This window comes from Catharus ustulatus, chromosome 38 (genome assembly GCF_009819885.2).
Source record: "Catharus ustulatus isolate bCatUst1 chromosome 38, bCatUst1.pri.v2, whole genome shotgun sequence".
In the NCBI taxonomy this organism is placed as follows: domain Eukaryota; kingdom Metazoa; phylum Chordata; class Aves; order Passeriformes; family Turdidae; genus Catharus; species Catharus ustulatus.
This window is the reverse complement of record NC_046258.1, coordinates 32,586-52,394: the sequence shown is the minus strand read 5'-3', so window position 1 is coordinate 52,394 and position 19,809 is coordinate 32,586. Positions and strand designations below refer to the sequence as shown.

The following is a 19,809-nucleotide window of genomic DNA, read 5'->3' as shown; positions in this document are numbered from 1 at the left end:
AAAATAATAAAATTAACCACAAATAAACCCCAAAATCAACATAAAAATAATCCCAAAATAATCCTAAAATCACCCTAAAAATGGCAAAAAAATAACTCAAAAATAGGAAAAAAAAATGGGGAAAAAATCATAAAAATAGCCACAAATAAACACAAAATCAACATAAAAATAATTCTAAAATCAACCCAAAAATGGCACAAAAATGTAATAAAAATAACACCAAAATAGCAAAAAAAATTGGGGAAAAAATCCTAAAATTAGCCACAAATAAACCCAAAAATAATCCTAAAACCACCCAAAAAATGGATAAAAAATGTAATAAAAATAACACAAAAATAGCAAAAAAAATAGGGGAAAAAATCATAAAAATAGACCCAAATCAACATAAAATGAACCCAAAATAATCCTAAAATCACCCTAAAAATGGCATAAAAATGTAATAAAAATAACCCAAAAATAGCAAAAAAATAGGGGAAAAAATCCTAAAATTAACCACAAATAAACACAAAAATCAGCCCAAAAAATTCTTAAAATCAACCCAAAAATGGCTAAAAAATGTAATAAAAATAACCCAAAAATAGCAAAATAAATGGGGAAAAAAATCCTAAAAATAGCCACAAATAAACCCAAAATCAACATAAAAATAATCCCAAAATCAACCCAAAAATGGATAAAAAATGTAATAAAAATAACACAAAAATAGCAAAAAAAATTGGGGAAAAAATCCTAAAATTAACCACAAATAAACACAAAAATAATCCTAAAATCAACCCAAAAATGGTTAAAAAATGTAATAAAAATAACTCAAAAATAGCAAAAAAATAGGGGAAAAAATTATAAAAATAGCCACAAATAAACCCAAAAATAATCCTAAAATCAACCTAAAAATGGCTAAAAAATATAATAAAAATAACTCAAAAATAGCAAAAAAATCAAAAAAATTCCCCAAAAAATCCCAAAAAATTCTCAAAAAAATCCCAAAAAATTCTGAAAAAATCCCCAAAAAATTCTCAAAAAAATAAAAAAAAATTCCCCCAAAAAATCCCCCCAAAATCCCAAAAAAATCCCAAAAAAATCCCCCAAAAATCCCAAAAATTCCCAAAAAAATCCCAAAAATTCTCAAAAAAATCCCAAAAAATCACCAAAAAATTCTCAAAAAAATCCCAAAATATCTGAAAAAAATCCCAAAAAATTAAAAAAAAATCCCCAAAAAATCTGAAAAAAATCCCAAAAAATTCTCAAAAAAATCCCAAAAAATTCTCAAAAAAATCCCCAAAAATTATCAAAATATCTGAAAAAAATCCCAAAAAATTCTCAAAAAAACCCCAAAAAATTGTCCAAAAAACCCCAAAAAATCTGAAAAAAATCCCAAAATATTCTCAAGAAAATTCTCAAAAAATTCTCAAAAAAATCCCCAAAAAAATTCTGAAAAAAATCCCAAAATATCTGAAAAAAATCGCAAAAAATTCTAAAAAAATCCCAAAAAATTCTCAAAAAAATCTGAAAAAAATCTCAAAAAAATCTCAAAAAATTCTCAAAAAAATCCCAAAAAAATCTCAAAAAAATCCCAAAAAATTCTCAAAAAAACTCTCAAAAAAATCCAAAAAAATCCCAAAATATTCTCAAAAAAATCTCAAAAATTTCTCAAAAAAAATCCCAAAAAATTCCCCCAAAAATCAAAAAAAAAATCTCAAAAAAATCCCCAAAAAATCTCAAAAAAATCCCAAAAAATTCTCAAAAAAATCCCCAGAAAATCTCAAAAAAATCCCAACAAATTCTCAAAAAAATCCCCAGAAAATCTCAAAAAAATCCCAACAAATTCTCAAAAAAATCCCAAAAAATCTGAAAAAAATCCCAAAAAATTCTCAAAAAAATCCCAAAAAATTCTCAAAAAAATCCCAAAAAATCTGAAAAAAATCCCAAAAAATTCTCAAAAAAATCTCAAAAAATTCTCAAAATAATTCCAAAAAATTCTCAAAAAAATCCCAAAAAATCTGAAAAAAATCCCAAAAAAATCTGAAAAAAATCCCAAAAAATTCTCAAAAAATCCCAAAAAATTCTCAAAATAATCCCCAAAAATTCTCAAAAAATTCCCAAAATTCACAAAAAATCCCCTCCAAAAATTAAAAAAATCCAGAAAACTTAAAAAAAAAATTTTTTTAAAGTGTCCCCAAAATTTCCAAAAAATTCTCAAAAAAGTTCCCAAAAAATTCACAAAAAAATCCCAAAAAATTCAAAACAAATTAAGAAAAAAAATTCAGAAAATGCCCTAAAAAGTTTTTTAAAAATCCCAAAAAAATTTCCCAAAAATAAGAAAAATCCCTGAAAAATTTCCTAAAAAAATTTAAAAAAATAAATTTAAAAAATTCAAAAAAATAAAAAAAATTCCCCAAAAAATTCTCCCAAAAATCCCTAAAAATCCCAAAAATTTCTCTAAAAAATCCTTAAAAATCCCCTCAAAATTTCCCCAAATCCCAAAAAATAAAAATTCTAAAAATCCCAAAAAATTTCCTTTAAAAAATGCAAAATATTTAAAAAAAAAAGATTTATAATCCCCTAAAAAATAAAAAAAAAACCTGAAAAAATAAAAAAAAATTTTAATAAAATAAAAAAAAATTAAGAAAAATAATTTAAAATTTTTTTTAAAATCCCGAATAATTTCCTTTAAAAAATGCAAAATATTTTAAAAAAAATTATTTGTAATTTCCTAAAAAATTAAAAAAAAATCCTGAAAAAATAAAAAAAAATTTCAATAAAATTCAAAAAAAATTAAGAAAAATAATTTTAGAAATTTTTTAAAAATCCCAGAAAATTTCCTTTAAAAAATGCAAAATATTTAAAAAAAAAATATTTATAATCCCCTAAAAAATAAAAAAAAAACCTGAAAAAATAAAAAAAAATTTCAATAAAATTAAAAAAAAATTAAGAAAAATAATTTTAAAAATTTTTTAAAAATCCCCAAAAATTTTCCCCTAAAAATTCTGAATTTTTTTCTCCAAAATGTTGATTTTTTCACCCAAATAAATTTAAATTTTGAATTTTTTTTCCCAGCTTGCAGCTGTGAGTCCCTGCCCCTCCCCCCCCCCACCCTGGCGGCCGTCGCCGCCCTGGCCCGGGAGGGGCCCCACCAGTTACAGGCTCTGGGTGAGACTGGTTTGTACTGGTTTGTACTGGTTTGTACTGGTTTGTACTAGGAGGGCAAAAAAAGAAAAAATTTGGTGAAAATTGGGTGAAAAATGGTCAAAAAATGAAAAAAAAATGGAAAAAAAAGGGAAAAAAATGGGGAAAAAATGGAGGAAATGGGGTTTGGGGTTACTGGTTTGTACTGGTTTGTACTGGTTTGTACTGGGAGGGAACTGGGAGGGACTGGGAGGGGAAAAATGGGGAAAAAATGGAGAAAATTGGGGAAAAATGAGGAAAAAATGCGAAAATTCGGCAAAAAATAGGGAAAAATGGCGGCGGTGGGCGGGGCTTAATGAGACAAAATGGCGGAAGTGGGCGGGGCTTAATGAGTCAAAATGGTGAAATGGGCGGGGCTTAATGAGGCAATACGGTGGAAATGGGCGGAGCTTAATGAGGCAAAATGGTGGAGGTGGGCGGGGCTTAATGAGACAACATGGTGGAGGTGGGCGGGGCTTAAATAGGAAATGGCGGTTGTGGGCGGGGCTTAATGAGACAAAATGGCGGGAAAATTCAGAATTTTTGGGGATACTGGTTTATACTGGTTTGTACTGGTTTGTACTGGTTTATATTGGTCCATACTGGTCCATACTGGTTTATACTGGTTCATACTGGTCCATACTGGTTCATACTGGTCCATACTGGTTCATACCAGTCAGTAGTGGTTTATACTGGTCCATACTGGTTTATACTGGTGTATATTGATCCATACTGGTTCATACTGGTTTATAGTGGTTTATACTGGTTCATACTGGTCCGTACTGGTTCATATTGTTGTATATTGATCCATACTGGTTTATACTGGTCCATACTGGTCCATACTGGTCCATACTGGTTTATATTGATCCATACTGGTTTATACTGGTCCATACTGGTCCATACTGGTCCATACTGGTGTATATTGGTTAGTACCGGTTCATACTGGTTTATACTGGTCCATACTGGTTTATACTGGTGTATATTGATCCATACTGGTTCATACTGGTCTATACTGGTTCAGGACTGGCCGCAGCACTGGGATCCCAGTTTGGGGAGGGGCTCCTGGAGCTGCTGGAGCTGGGGCTGGGCTGGGACCATCCATACTGGTTTATACTGGTTTATACTGGTTTATACTGGTCCATACTGGTTTATACTGGTTTATACTGGTGCAGGACTGGCCGCAGCACTGGGATCCCAGTTCGGGGAGGGCCTCCTTGAGCTGCTGGAGCTGGGGCTGGGCCTGGCCCCCGACGACCCCGAGGCCACCGAGGTCAGGTGAGCAAAACCAGTCCAAACCAGTCCAAACCAGTCCAAACCAGTATAAACCAGTACAAACCAGTTCATCCCAGTTCTCCCAGTTTGCAGCTGCTCTCGGCCGTCTCGGAGCTGTTGGGGGAGGGGACGGCGCCGCTGCTGCCTCGGGCACTTCCGGTCCTGCAGGGGGCGCTGCGGCCCCCGCCGCCCGTGAGTACTGGTTTATACTGGTTTATACTGGTTTATACTGGTTTGTACTGGTTTGGGGTGGAAATGGGGCTGGGGTTACTGGTTTGGACTAGGATGGGGTTTGGGGGTTACTGGGATGGACTGGGAGGGGATTGAGGGGAATGGGGGTTGGTGGTTTGTACTGGTTTATACTGGTTTATACTGGTTTTTACTGGTTTATACTGGTTTGTACTGGTTTGGGGTGGAAACGTGGCTGGGGTTACTGGTTTGGACTGGGATGAACTGGGAGGGTACTGGGAAGTCCCTGGGGGTGGTTACTGGTTTATACTGGTTTATACTGGTTTATACTGGTCTGTACTGGTCTGTACATGTCCATACTGGTCCATACCAGTCCATACTGGTTTATACTGGTCCATACTGGTCCATACTGGTTTATACTGGCCCATACTGGTTTGTACTGGTCCATACTGGTTCATACTGGTCCATATTGGTCCATACTGGTCCATACCGGTTTGTAGTGGTCCATACTAGTCCATACTGGTCCATACTGGTTTATACTGGTCCATACTGGTCCATACTGGTCCATACTGGTTTATACTGGTCCATACCAGTCCATACTGGTCCATACTGGTCCATACTGGTCCATACTGGTCCATACCAGTTCATACTGGTCCATACTGGTCCATACCAGTCCATACTGGTTTATACTGGTCTATACCGGTTTATACTGGTCCATACTGGCCCATACTGGTCCATACTGGTCCATACTGGTCCATACTGGCCCATACTGGTCCATACCGGTCCGTACCGGTCCATACTGGTCCATACTGGTCCATACTGGCCCATACTGGTCCATACTGGTCCATACTGGTCCATACTGGTCCATACTGGTCCATACTGGTCCCTTTTCCCCCCCAGCCCCCCACGGACGCTCCTGATTGGCTGCCGGATCTCCACGACGACCCCGACAGCGATGACGTCACCGCCATGGAGGAGGATGACGTCACCGAGTGGGAGGAGTCAGTGGGCGTGGCCTGGGTGGGGTGGGCGGGGCTTGGAGAGGGACCAACACCCATTTATGGTCATGGCCACGCCCCCACAGGGCGGAAGTGGGCGGGGCCTTCCCGAGATTGGCAGAAGCGGCGCTGGGAGCGCTGGGAGAACTGGCAGAGAATTGCGGGTAACTGGTTTATACTGGTTTGTACTGGGAGGGACTGGGAGGGGCTGGGAGGGACTGGGATGGACTGGGATGAACTGGGAGGGACTGGGAGGGAACTGGGATAAACTGGGATAAACTGGGAGGGAACTGGGAGTTACTGGTTTGTACTGGTTTGGGTTTTTTCCTTACTGGTTTCTTACTGGGAGTTACTGGTTTGAACTGGGAGGGGACTGGGATGAACTGGAAGGGAACTGGGATGAACTGGGAGGGGTTTGGGTTTACTGGTTTGTACTGGGATGGGAATTTGGGGTTACTGGTTTGTACTGGGATGGGAATTGGGGTTACTGGTTTGTACTGGTTTGGGTTTTTTCCTTACTGGTTTCTTACTGGGAGTTACTGGTTTGAACTGGGAGTTACTGGTTTATACTGGGATGGGAATTTGGGGTCTATACTGGTTTATACTGGTTTGTACTGGTCCATACTGGTTTATACTGGTTCATACTGGTCTATATTGGTCCGTAGTGGTGTGTACTGGTTTGTACTGGTCTATACTGGTTTATACTGGCCTATGTTGGTTTATACTGGTTTATACTGGTTTATACTGGTCTATACTGGTCTATACTGGTATATCCTGGTTTATCCTGGCCCATACTAGTCCATACTGGTCTATACTGGTTTGTACTGGTCTATACTGGTTTATACTGGTTTATACTGGTCTATACTGGTTTATACTGGTCTATACTGGTCTATACTGGTTTATACTGGTCCCCAGCGCCGCCTTCCTGCCCTACCTGGAGCCCTCCTTGGCCGCCGTGCTGGATCTGACCCAGGTGAGCCCTCCCAGTTCATCCCAGTATAAACCAGTAACCCCCAGTTCCCCTCCCAGTATAAACCAGTAACTCCCAGTTCCTCCCAGTTCCCCCAGTGCCAGGTCCGAGGCGCCGCCTACGAGGCCCTGGGGAGTCTCAGCTGCTGCGGGAGGGGCCGGGAAAACCAAACTGGTTTGTACTGGTTTATACTGGTTTGGGCTGGGAGGGAACTGGGAGGGACTGGGAGGGAACTGGGATGAACTGGGAGGGAACTGGGAGGGAACTGGGATGGACTGGGAGGGATTGGGGGGGAACTGGGAGGGAACTGGGAGGGAGCTGGTTTATACTGGGAGTGTGCGGGGCCATACTGGTTTATACTGGGGGGTTATTGGTTTGTACTGGGAGGGAACTGGGCTGTACTGGTTTATACTGGGGGGTTACTGGTTTGTACTGGGAGGGTCACTGGGCCACACTGGGAGGGACTGGGACTTACTGGGATGGACTGGGAGGGATTTAAACTGGTTTATACTGGTCCATACTGGTCCATACTGGTTTATACTGGTCCATACCAGTCCATACTGGTGCGTACCGGTTTATACCGGTGCATACTGGTTTATACTGGTCCATACTGGTTTATACTGGTCCATACTGGCCTATACTGGTCCATACTGGTCCATACTGGTCCATACTGGTTTATACCGATCCATACTGGTCCATAGTGGTCCATACTGGTCCGTACTGGTTTATACTGGTCCATACTGGTCCATACTGGTCCATACTGGTCCGTACTGGTCTATACTGGTTTATACTGGTCCATACTGGTCCATACTGGTCCATACTGGTCCATACTGGTTTATATTGGTCCATACTGGTCCATACTGGTTTATACCGGTCCATACTGGTCCATACTGGTTTATACCGGTCCATACTGGTCCATACTGGTCCATACTGGTCCATACTGGTTTATACTGGTCCATACTGGTCCATACTGGTCCATACTGGTCCATACTGGTCTATACTGGTCCATACTGGTCCATACTGGTTTATACTGGTCCATACTGGTCTCCCCAGCCCCCAGCCCCGCCCACCAGGGGGCGTTCCAGGCTCTCCTTTCCGGCCTGAGGGCGGAGCCGGAAGTGGGCGGAGCTTTGGGCGCCGTGGGCGGGGTCGGGCGGATCCTGCAGGCCCCGGGCCCCGCCCCCAAGGAATGGCTGGAGCCCATTGGTGCAGCCCTGTGTGACGTCATCGCCGGCAAGGTGAGTGGGCGGGGCTTAGGGGCTCAAAATGGTGGGTGGGCGGGGCTTAATGATTCAAAATGGCAGAGGTGGGTGGGGCTTAATGAGACAAAATGGCGACAGTGGGCAGAAAATGGCAGAGGTGGGTGGGGTCTAATGAGATAAAGTGGGCGGGGCTTAATGAGTTGAAATGGTAGAGGTGGGTGGGGCTTAATGAGATAAAATCAGAGAAGTGGGTGGGGCTTAATGAGTCAAAATGGCAGAAGGGGGCGGGGCTTAGTGAGAAAATGGTGGGGTGGGCGTGGCTTAATGAGAAAATGGCGGAGGTAGGCAGGGCTTAATGAAGCAAAATGGTGGAGGTGGGTGGGGCTTAAAGCGACAAAATGGTGATTGTGGGCGTGTCTTAATGAGACAAAATGGTGATTGTGGGCGTGTCTTAATGAGATAAAATGGTGGAGGTGGGCGGGGCTGACAAAATGGTGGTGGTGGGCGGGGCTTAATGAGACAAAATAGTGATTGTGGGCGTGGCTTTACAAGAAAATGGTGGATGTGGGTGGGGCTGAGACAAAATGGCGGAGGTGGGCGGAGCTCAATGAGGTAAAATGGTGGGGGTGGGCGTGGCTTAATGAGACATAATGGCGGAGGTGGGTGGGGCTTAGTGCGACAAAATGGCGGAGGTGGGTGTGGCTTAGTGGGACAAAATGGTGGAGGTGGGCGGGGCTTGATGAGACAAAATGGCAGAAGTGGGTGTGGCTTAATGGGGCAAAATGGCGGAAGTGGGTGAGGCCTAATGAGACAAAATGGCAGGTGGGTGTGGCCTAAGCTGGGTTTAGCCAATGGGGCGGGGTTCAAGGGGGATGTGGGCGTGGTTTGAAGGTGGGCGTGGCCTAATAGGCCCCGCCCCTCCCTCCCCTCACAGATCGGCTGCCTGAGAACGCGGCGGGACGGCGACGAGGTGAGGCCCAGTTCATCCCAGTTCATCCCAGTTTGATCCCAGTCCCTCCCAGTCCCTCCCAGTTCATCCCAGTCCCTCCCAGTTCCCTCCCAGTCCCTCCCAGTCCCTCCCAGTCCCTCCCAGTTCCCTCCCAGTCCCTCCCAGTCCATCCCAGTTCATCCCAGTCCCTCCCAGTTTGATCCCAGTCTCTCCCAGTCCATCCCAGTCGATCCCAGTCTCTCCCAGTCCATCCCAGTCCCTCCCAGTTCCCTCCCAGTCCCTCCCAGTCCATCCCAGTCCATCCCAGTCCATCCCAGTCCCTCCCAGTAACCCCCAGTGTCTCCCAGTCCCTCCCAGTAACCCCCAGTCCCCCCCAGACCTCCCAGCTGGCCGAACTCCGCGAAGCCGCCTCCGATTGGCTGCTGGAACTGGGCGCCGCCATGGCCCGGGCCCAGACAGGAAGTGACCCCGCCCAAACCGGAAGTGACCCCTCCCACACAGGAAGTGACCTCACCTTCCCTCCCCACCTCTTCCGCCGCATCCTCCCCTCCCTATTGGCCGCCCTGGCCGACCCCGCCCACCCGGGGGCGCGGTCCTGGGCGGCGGCCGTGATTGGCCAGCTGGGCCACGCCCTGGGCGCCGAGGCCACGCCCTTTTTGCCTTATTTGGGCCCGGCCTTGCGGCTGGCCGCCGGCGACGCCGACGCCGAGGTGCGCGCCAATGTCTTCTACGCCGTCGGGAGGGTCGGGGAGGCCGCGGGACACGCCCACCTGGAGTATCCGCCAATCGGGGGCGAGGGGGAGGGGTAGGCCCCGCCCACCAGTCCATAAAAGGGTTTAAACCCCACCCACCACCTTAAACTCCACCCCCAAGTTCATAAAGGGGTTTAAACCATGGCCACCAATTTAAGCCACGCCCACAAAGTCCATAAATGGGTTTGAACCACGCCCACCACCTTAAGCCCCACCCACAAGTCCATAAAAGGATTTAAACCATGCCCAGTATCTTAAACCCAGCCCACATTCCCATTAAAAGCCTTAAGCCCCGCCCACCACCTTTAAACCACGCCCACAATCCCTTTAAAGGTCTTAAGCCCCACCTACAAATCATTAAAAGCCTTAAGCCCCGCCCACATTCCAATTAAAGGCCTTTAACCCCGCCCACCATCATTAAACCCCACCCACCACCTTTAAACCCCTCCCACAACCTAATTAAAGCCCTTAAACCCCGCCCACAGGCCCATAAAAGGGTTTAAACCACGCCCACCGACTTAAACCACGCCCACAAGTCTATAAAAGGGTTTAAGCCACGCCCACTATCTTGAACCGCGCCCACAAGTCCATAAAAGGGTTTACACCCCGCCCACCACCTTTAACCCCGCTCCCAAGTCCATAAAGGGGTTTAGACCACACCCACTACCTTAAGTCCCACCCACAAGTCCATAAAAGGGTTTAAACCATGCCCACTACCTTTAAACCCCACCCACATTCCCTTTGAAGGCCTAAAACTTCACCAACCACCCTTAAGCCCCGCCCACATTCCCATAAAAGGTCTTAAACCACTCCCTCCTCCCTTAAACCACTCCCACCATCCTTAAACCCCACCCACATTCCCTTTTAAGGCCTTAAGCCCCACCCACCACTCTTAAACTCCACCCACATTCTAATTAAAGGCCTTAAGCCCCGCCCACCACCTCTAAACCCCACCCACATTCCCTTTTACGGCCTTAAACCCCGCCCACCACCTTTAAACCCCACCCACCACCTTTAAACCACACCCACCACCTTTAAACCACACCCACCACCTTTAAACCCCGCCCACCACCTTTAAACCACACCCACATTTCCATTAAAGGCCTAAAACCCCACCCACCCCCCTTAAACCACGCCCACCAGCTTTAAGCCCCACCCACCACCTTTAAACCCCACCCACATTCTCTTTTAAGGCATTAAACTCCACCCACCACCTGTAAGCCCCGCCCACATCCCCATAAAAGGCCATAAACCTGCCCACAACTTTTAAACCCCGCCTGCCACCTTAAACCCCGCCCACATTCCCATTAAAGGCCTTAAACCACTCCCACCTCCCTTAAACCACGCCCACCACCTTTAAACCCCACCCATATCCCCATAAAAGTCTGTAAACCCCACCCACCAACTTTAAACCCCGCCCACATTTCCATTAAAGGCCTTAAACCCCACCTACCACCTTTAAACCCCGCCCACATTCCCATTAAAGGTCCTAAACCCCACCCACCACCTTTAAACCCCGCCCACATCCCCATTAAAGGCCTTAAACCCCACCCACCACCCTCAAACCCCGCCCACCACCTTTAAACCCCACCCACCACCTTTAAACCCCACCCACCACCTTTAAACCCCGCCCACCACCTTTAAACCACACCCACCACCTTTAAACCCCGCCCACCACCTTTAAACCCCACCCACATTTCCATTAAAGGCCTAAAACCCCACCCACCACCTTTAAACCACGCCCACCATCCTCAAACCCTGCCCACATTCCCATAAAAGGCTGCAAACCCCGCCCACCACCTTTAAACCCCACCCGCATTCCCTTTTAAGGCCTCAAACCCCGCCCACCACCTTTAAACCACGCCCACCAGCTTTAAGCCCCACCCAGCACTTTTAAACCCCACCCACATTCCCTTTTAAGGTCCTAAACCCCACCCACCACCCTTAAACCCCGCCCACATCCCCATAAAAGGCTTTAAACCCCGCCCACCACCTTTAAACCCCGCCCACTTCCCCATAAAAGGCTCTAAACCCCACCCACCACCTTTAAACCCCGCCCACATTCCCATTAAAGGTCCTAAACCCCGCCCCAAGCCCCGCCCCTTTTTTCCTTAACGGGCGCAGGGGGGCGTGGCCGGGGGCGGAGCTTTGCTGCCACGCCCTGCGGGAGGGGGGGGAGGGGCCGGGGAAGGTTCGGGACAACGCACTGGGAGCACTGGTGAGACTGGGAGTGCCCTACGAGCAGGTACTGGTTTATACTGGTTATACTGGGAGGGACTGGGAGGGACTGGGAGGGACTGGGAGGGAACTGGGAGGGAACTGGGAGGGACTGGGATGGACTGGGAGGGAACTGGGAGGGACTGGGAGGGACTGGGATGGACTGGGAGGGAACTGGGAGGGACTGGGAGGGAACTGGGATGGACTGGGATCAAACTGGGATGGACTGGAATGGACTGGTTTGACATTTGGGGTTACTGGGAGGGAACTGGTTTATACTGGGATGAACTAGGAAGGCACTACTGGAAGTCCATACTGGTCCATACTGGTTTATACTGGTCCATACTGGTCCATATTAGTTTATACTGGTCCATACTGGTCCATACTGGTTTATACTGGTCCATACTGGTCCATACTGGTTTATACTGGTCCATACTGGTCCATACTGGTCCGTACTGGTCCATACTGGTCCATACTGGTTTATACTGGTCCATACTGGTTCATACTGGTCCATACTGGTTTATACTGGTCCATACCGGTCCATACTGGTCCATACTGGTCCATACTGGTCCGTACTGGTTTATACTGGTTCATACTGGTTTATACTGGTTTCTATGGATTTCTGTGGGGTTTTTTGGGTCCATACTGGTCCATACTGGTCCATACTGGTCCATACTGGTTTATACTGGTCCATACTGGTCCATACTGGTCCATACTGGTCCATACTGGTCCATACTGGTTTATACTGGTCCATACTGGTCCATACTGGTCCATACTGGTCCATACTGGTCCATACTGGTCCATACTGGTCCATACTGGTCCATACTGGTTTATACTGGTCCATACTGGTCCATACTGGTCCATACTGGTCCATACTGGTCCATACTGGTCCATACTGGTCCATACTGGTCCATACTGGTTTATACTGGTCCATACTGGTCCATACTGGTCCATACTGGTCCATACTGGTCCATACTGGTTTATACTGGTCCATACTGGTCCATACTGGTCCATACTGGTCCATACTGGTCCATACTGGTCCATACTGGTCCATACTGGTTTATACTGGTCTATACTGGTCCATACTGGTCCGTACTGGTTCCAGTCTCTCCCCCTGGCTCTGCGCTCGCTGCCGCTCTCCCAGGATCTCCAGGAGGAGGCTCCGGTTCTGCGCTGGCTCCTGGGGGCTGGGACGGAGAGGGTGAGGCACAGAAATGGCCCAAAATCATCAAAATTCGCCCCAAAAATGGCCCAAAAATTCAGCAACATTCACCCCAAAATTTATTGAAATTCACCCAAAAATTCATTAAAATTGACCCAAAAGTTCATCAAAAAATGGCACCAAAAAATCCAAAAATTCATCAAAATTCTCCCAAAAATTCATTAAAATGTTTCAAAAAATTCACCCAAAATTGTCCCAAAAATTCATCAAAAATTTCCCAAAAATTCATCAAAAAATGGCACCAAAAAATCCAGAAATTCATCAAAATTCACCCAAAAATTCGTTAAAATTGTTCAAAAAATTGACAGGAAATTGACAGGAAATTGGTACAAAATTTACTCAAAATTCACCCAAAAACTCATCCAAAAATGACCCAAAATTAACAAAAACAAACCCAAAAATTGTCCTAAAATTCATCAAAATTCACCCAAAAATTCATTAAAATGTTTCAAAAGATTCACAGGAAACTGACAGGAAATTGGCACAAAAATTCATCAAAATTCACCCAAAAATTTATTAAAATATTTCAAAAAATTCACCCAAAATTATCCCCAAAATTCTTCAAAATTCACCCAAAAATTCATTGAAATTGTTCAAAAAATTGACAGGAAATTGACAGGGAATTGACAGGAAATTGGCACAAAAATTCATCAAAATTCACCCAAAAATTTATTGAAATATTTCAAAAAATTCACCCAATATTTTCCCAAAAATTTATCAAAATTCACCCAAAAATTCATTAAAATGTTTCAGAAAATTGACAGGAAATTGACAGGAAATTGACAGGAAATTGGCACAAAATTTGCTCAAAATTCACCCAAAAATTCATTGAAATATTTCAAAAGATTCGCCCAAAATTGTCCCCAAAATTCAGCAAAATTAAACCAAAAAATTCATTGAAATGTTTCAAAAAATTGACAGGAAATTGACAGGAAATTGGCACAAAATTTACTCGAAATTCACCCAAAAATTCACTCAAAAATGACCCAAAATTGACCAAATTCACCCCAAAATTGTCCCAAAAATTCATCAAAATTCATCCAAAAATTCATCAAAAATTATCCCAAAAATTGATCAAAATATTCAAAAAAATTCACCCAAAATTGTCCCAAAAATTCATCAAAATTCACCCAAAAATTCATTAAAATATTTCAAAAAATTGACAGGAAATTGACAGGAAATTGACAGGAAATTGACAGGAAATTGACACAAAATTCATCAAAATTCACCCAAAATTTTATTAAAATATTTCAAAAAATTCACCCAAAATTATCCCCAAAATTCATCAAAATTAAACCCAAAAATTCATTAAAATGTTTCAAAAAATTCACAGGAAATTGACAGGAAATTGACGGGAAATTGGCACAAAAATTCATCAAAATTCCCCCAAAAATTCATCAAAAATTTCCCAAAAATTCCCCAAGTTCTCCTAAAAAATCCCCACAAAAACTTCCTGAAATTCCCCAAAAAATCCCCAAAAAATCCCAAAAAATCCCCAAAAAATCCCCAAAAAATCCCAAAAAAATAAAAAAAAATCCCCAAAAAATCCCAAAAAAATCCCCAAAAAATCCCAAAAAATCCCTAAAAAATTCCCAAAAAAATCCCAAAAAAACCCCAAAAAATCCCCAAAAAATCCCAAAAATCCCCTAAAAAATCCTCCAAAAAATCCAGAAAAAATCCCCAAAAAATCCCCAAAAAATCCCAAAAAATCCCCAAAAAATTAAAAAAAAATCCCCAAAAAATCCCAAAGAAATCCCGAAAAAACCCAAAATTCCCACCAAAAAAATTCGAAAAAATCCCCAAAAAATTCCCAGAAAAATCCCAAAAAAATCCCCAAAAATCTCCTAAAATTCTCCAAAAAATCCCAAAAAAATCCCAAAAAATCCTAAAAAATCCCCAAAAAATCCCCAAAAAATCCCCAAAAAATCCCAAAAAATTCAAAAAAAATCCCAAAAAAATCCAAAAAAAATTCCCAAAAAAATAAAAAAAAAATCCCCTAAAAAATTCCCCAAAAATATCAAGAAATCCTTAAAAATCCCAAAAAAAATCCCAAAAAATCCCAAAATTTCCAAAGAAATCCCCAAAAAATCCCCAAAAAATCCCAAAAAAATCACAAAAAAATCTTCAAAAATTCCCCCAAAAAATCCCAAAAAAATCCCAAAAAATCCCCAAAAAATTCCAAAGAAAATCCCAAAAAAATCCCCCGAAAATACCAAAAAATCCTTTAAAATCTCCAAAAAAATCCTAAAAAAATCTTCAAAAAGTTCCCAAAGAAATTCCAAAAAATCCCCAAATTACCACCAAAAAATCCCAAAAAAATCCAAAAAATCCTCAAAAAAAAATCCCAAAAAATTCCAAAAAATGCAAAAAAAAATCCCAAAAAATTCTTCAAAAGTTCCCAAAAAAATCCCAAAAATTCCCCAAAAAATCCCAAAAAATCCCCAAAAAAATCCAAAAAAAATCCCAAAAAATCCCCAAAAAATCCCAAAAAAATCTTCAAAAAAATCCCAAAAAAATCCCAAAAAATCCCAAAAAAATCCCAAAAAAATCCCCAAAAAATCCCCAATAATCCCCAAAAAATTCCCCAAAAAAAATCCCAAAAAATCCCCAAAAATTCCCAAAAAAATCCCCAAAAATTCACGAAAAATCCCAAAAAAATCCCGAAAAATCCCCAAAATTCCCCAAAAAATCCAAAAATTCCCCCCCAAAAAATCCCTAAAATATCCCCCAAAAAATCCCCTAAAAATTCCCCCCCAAAAAATCCCCAAAAATTCCCAAAGAAATCCCCAAAAAATCCCCAAATTACCACGAAAAAATCCCAAAAAATCCCAAAAAAATCCCAAAAAAATCGTTTAAAAAATCTTCAAAAAAATCCCAAAAAAATCCCAAAAAATAAAAAAAAATCCCAAAAAATCCCAAAAAAATCCCAAAAAATCCCCAAAAAAATCCCAAAAAAAATCCCTAAAAAATCCCCCAAAAATATTAAAAATCCTTAAAAATCCCCAAAAAAATCCCAAAAAATCCCCAAAAAAATCCTAAAAAATCCCAAAAAAATCCTAAAAACATTGTAAAAAATCAGAAAAAATCCAAAAAAATTCCCCAAAACATCACGAAAAAATCCCAAAATTCCCCAAAAAATCCCCAAAAAATCCCCAAAATTACCACCAAAAAAATTCAAAAAAATCCCAAAAAACTCTCCGAAAAATCCCAAAAAATCCTCAAAAATTCCCAAAAAAATCCCAAAAAATTTCCAAAAAAATCTGAAAAAAATCCCAAAAAATCCCAAAAAATCCCCAAAAAATCCCCAAAAAATCCCCAAAATTCCCCAAATCCCCAAACCCCCAAAATTCCCCAAATTTCCCCCAAATTTTGAATTTTTCCCCAATTTCCCCAGCTCCTCCCCCACGTCCCCGCCCTCGTCCGCGGCGTCGGCCCCGCCCTGGCCCTGAACAGACTCGACCCAGGTGAGGAAATTGGGGGAAATTCAAAATTTTGGGTGAATTTGGGGATTTGGGGAATTAGGGGAAATTTTGGGGATTTTTTGGGGATTTTTGGGGGAAATTTTGGGGATTTTTTGGGATTTTTTTTGGATTTTTTGGGGATTTTTTTGGGAATTTTTGGGGAATTTTTGGGAATTTTTTGTGATTTTTTGGGATTTTTTTGGGGATTTTTTTAGAATTTTTTGGGGCTTTTCTGGGAATTTTTTTGGATTTTTTTGGGAATTTTTGGGGAATTTTTTTGGGATTTTTTTGGATTTTTTGGGCATTTTATTTTAATTTTTTGGGGGATGTTTTTGATTTTTTGGGGAATTTTTGGGATTTTTTGGGATTTTTTTTGAAGTTTATTTTTATATTTTTGGGGGATTTTTGGGAAAATTTGGGGGTTTGGAGAAAATTGGGATTTTTTTGAATTTTTGGGGGATTTTTGGGACTTTTTTGGGATTTTTTGGGGATTTTTTGGGGATTTTGTTGGAATTTGTTGGGATTTTTTTGGGATTTTTTTGGGAATTTTTGGGGAATTTTTGGGGAAATTTTTTTGGATTTTTTGGGGATTTTTTGGGGATTTTTTGGGATTTTTTGGGATTTTTTTTAAGTTTATTCTTATATTTTTGGGGGATTTTTGGGGAAAATTTGGGAGTTGGAGAAAATTGGGATTTTTTTTAATTTTTGGGGGATTTTTGGGACTTTTTTGGGATATTTTTTTTGGCGATTTTTTGGAGATTTTTTGGGGATTTTTTTGGAATTTTTTTTGTGGAATTTTTGGGGATTTTTTTTGGAATTTTGTTGCAATTTTTTAGGATTTTTTGGGATTGTTTCGGGAATTTTTGGGGAATTTTTGGGGAAATTTTTTTGGATTTTTTGGGGTTTTTTGGAGATTTTTTTAGAAATTTTTGGGGCTTTTTTGGGAATTTTTTTGGATTTTTGTGGGAATTTTGGGAATTTTTTGGTATTTTTTGGGGATTTTTTGGGATTTTTTTTGAAGTTTATTTTTAATTTTTGGGGGGATTTTTGGGAAAATTTGGTAGTTTGGAGAAAATTGGGATTTTTTTGAATTTTTGGGGATTTTTTGGGATTTTTTTGAGATTTTTTTCAGATTTTTTTTGGGATTTTTTTGGAATTTTTCGGGAACTTCTTGGGGGAATGTTGGGGATTTTTTTGGGATTTTTTGGGGATTTTTTGTGGAATTTTTTGGGATTTTTGGGGGATTTTTTTCGGATTTTTTGGGAATTTTTGGGGGGATTTTTTGGGGATTTTTTGGAAATTTTGGGGATTTTTTTTGGGATTTTTGGGAAGCTTTTTTGGGGGGGAATTTTGGGAATTTTCTGGGGATTTTTTGGGGATTTTTTGGAATTTTTTGGAATTTTTTTTGGGATTTTTTGGAAAATTTTGGGATTTTTTGGGGATTTTTGGGGATTTTTTAGGGATTTTTTTGGAGGTTTTTTGGGGATTTTTTTGGGAAACCTTGAGAATTGTTTTGGGATTTTTTTGGGGGGAATTTGGGAATTTTGGGGAGTTGGGGAAATTTGAGGAATTTTTGGGGGGAATTTTGGGACAATTTTTTTTGATTTTTAGGAAATTTTGGGGGATTTTTTGGGAGTTTTTTTGGGATTTTTTTTGAAAAATTTTGGGTGAATTTTGGGAAATTTTTTGGGAATTTTTTTGGGAGAATTTTGGGAATTTTCTTACTTTTTCTTTAGAAAAATTTAGAATTTTTTTGTGTCAAATTTGGGAATTTTAAGATTTTTTTTGGGCATTTCTTTGGGAATTATGGGAAAACTTGTGAAATTTTTGGGGGAATTTTGGGAAAATTTGGGTAGAACTTTGGGGAAATTTTGTAATTTTGGGAAATTTGGAGATTTTGGGGAATTTGGGAAAATTTGTTAATTTCGGGGATTTTTTGGGGTATTTTTGGGAGGATTTTTTGGGGAATTTTGGGAAAAATTGGGGCAATTTTTTTTATTTTGTGGGGAATTTGGAAAAATTTGGGATTTTTGGGTTGAAAATTGGGAATTTTGGGAATTTTTTTGGGTGAAATTTGTGATTTTTTGGGCGATTTTTTGCTCACTTCCTGTTTTGGCCCCGCCCCCCTCCAGCTCTCAGCCAATCGCTGCTCGCGCTGCTCCGCCGGGTGGGCGGGCCGACCCCGACAACTTCCGGGTGGGCGTGGCCTCGCTGGACCCCCGCCCACGCCGCCATCTTGGGCCGGCTCCTGGATGACGTCATCGCTGACCAATAAAAACGGAGAATGGAAAAAGGGGCGTGGCCTCGTCTGTGGGGGCGGGAAAATGGCGGAAAAATGAAAAAAAAAATCCCAAAAAATCCCCAAAAAATTCCAAAAAAAATTCCAAAAAAACCCAAAAAATCCCAAAAAATTCCCAAAAATTCCCCAAAAAGTCCCCAAAAGGTTCCCAAAAAATTCCAGAAAAATCTTCAAAAAATCCCCAAAAAATTCCAAAAAAATCCAAAAATTCCCCCAAAATTTCTAAAAAAAATAAAATAAATCCCCTAAAAGTTCCATCCAAAATCCCCAAAAAATTCCCCAAAAAATCTCAAAAAAATCTCAAATAAATCCCAAAAAAATCCCCCCAAAATACCCAAAAAATTCCCCCAAAAAATCCCCAAAAATTTCCAAATAAATTCCCAAAAAAATTCCCAAAGTTACCCCAAAAAATTAAAAAAAAAATTCCAAAAAAAATTTTAAAAAAAATCCCAAAAAATCCATAAAAATCTCCAAAAAATCCCCAAAAAAATCCCCAAAAAAAATTCCAAAAAAAATCCCTAAAATTCCCCCAAAAAATTCCTCCCAAAATTAAAAATAATCCCATTATTTCCCTAAAAAATCCCCCGAAAAATCTCAAAAAAACCCCAAAAAATTCTCCAAAAAATCCCCAAAAAATCCCCAAAAAATTCCAAAAAAATCCCAAAAATCCCAAAAAAAATCTCAAAAAAAGTCTTAAGAAATACCAAAAAATTCCCCCAAAATCTCAAAAAAATCTCCAAAAACATCCCTAAAAAATCCCCAAAAAACCTTTTACAAATCTCAAAAAAATTCAAAAAAAGCCCCAAAAAGTTCCCTTTGACCCCTGACCTTTGACCCCTGACCTTTGACCCATGACCTTTGACCTCTGACCCCGACCTTTGACCCCTGACCTTTGACCTCTGACCCCTGACTTTTGACCTTTGACCTATGACCTTTGACCCCATTACCTTTGACCCATGACCTTTGACCCCTGACCTTTGACCTCTGACCTTAGACCTATGACCTTAGACCCCATGACATTTGATCCCTGACCTTTGACCCCTGACCTTTGACCTCAGAACCCATGACCTTTGACCTTTGACCCCATGAAATTTGACCCCTGACCCTTGACCTATGACC

At 41.2% G+C, this 19,809-nt stretch overlaps 2 protein-coding genes across 2 annotated transcripts in view; both read left to right on the top strand.

Annotated features, from left to right (window-relative positions):
* Nucleotides 1-4,145, top strand: part of LOC117009959 (importin-4-like) — a 29,425-nt gene extending 25,280 nt beyond the window's left edge. Inside the window, exons 16-17 of the mRNA XM_033084346.2 lie at nucleotides 3,052-3,144; nucleotides 4,090-4,145. Of these exons, the coding sequence (XP_032940237.1) occupies nucleotides 3,052-3,144; nucleotides 4,090-4,145 (149 nt within the window). The remainder of the gene's footprint in view (nucleotides 1-3,051; nucleotides 3,145-4,089) is intronic.
* A 133-nt stretch (nucleotides 4,146-4,278) lies between these two features.
* On the top strand, nucleotides 4,279-18,700 carry LOC117010135 (importin-4-like). Its single transcript, XM_033084387.1, has 13 exons — nucleotides 4,279-4,434; nucleotides 4,518-4,623; nucleotides 5,521-5,621; nucleotides 5,705-5,782; nucleotides 6,534-6,591; nucleotides 6,678-6,762; nucleotides 7,642-7,826; nucleotides 8,725-8,760; nucleotides 9,117-9,514; nucleotides 11,616-11,736; nucleotides 12,814-12,909; nucleotides 16,325-16,394; nucleotides 18,524-18,700. The coding sequence occupies exons 3-13, from the start codon at nucleotides 5,590-5,592 to the stop codon at nucleotides 18,664-18,666; spliced, it is 1,302 nt and encodes a 433-aa protein (XP_032940278.1). The 5' UTR covers nucleotides 4,279-4,434; nucleotides 4,518-4,623; nucleotides 5,521-5,589; the 3' UTR covers nucleotides 18,667-18,700.
* Nucleotides 18,701-19,809: the final 1,109 nt, after the last annotated feature.

Coding starts and splice junctions, on each gene's coding strand:
- LOC117010135 (XM_033084387.1), top strand. CDS start 5,590: ATGGAGGAGGATGACGTCACCGAGTGGGAGGA. Junction 6,592..6,677: donor CCGTGCTGGATCTGACCCAG/GTGAGCCCTCCC, acceptor AGTTCCTCCCAG/TTCCCCCAGTGCCAGGTCCG. Junction 7,827..8,724: donor GTGACGTCATCGCCGGCAAG/GTGAGTGGGCGG, acceptor CTCCCCTCACAG/ATCGGCTGCCTGAGAACGCG.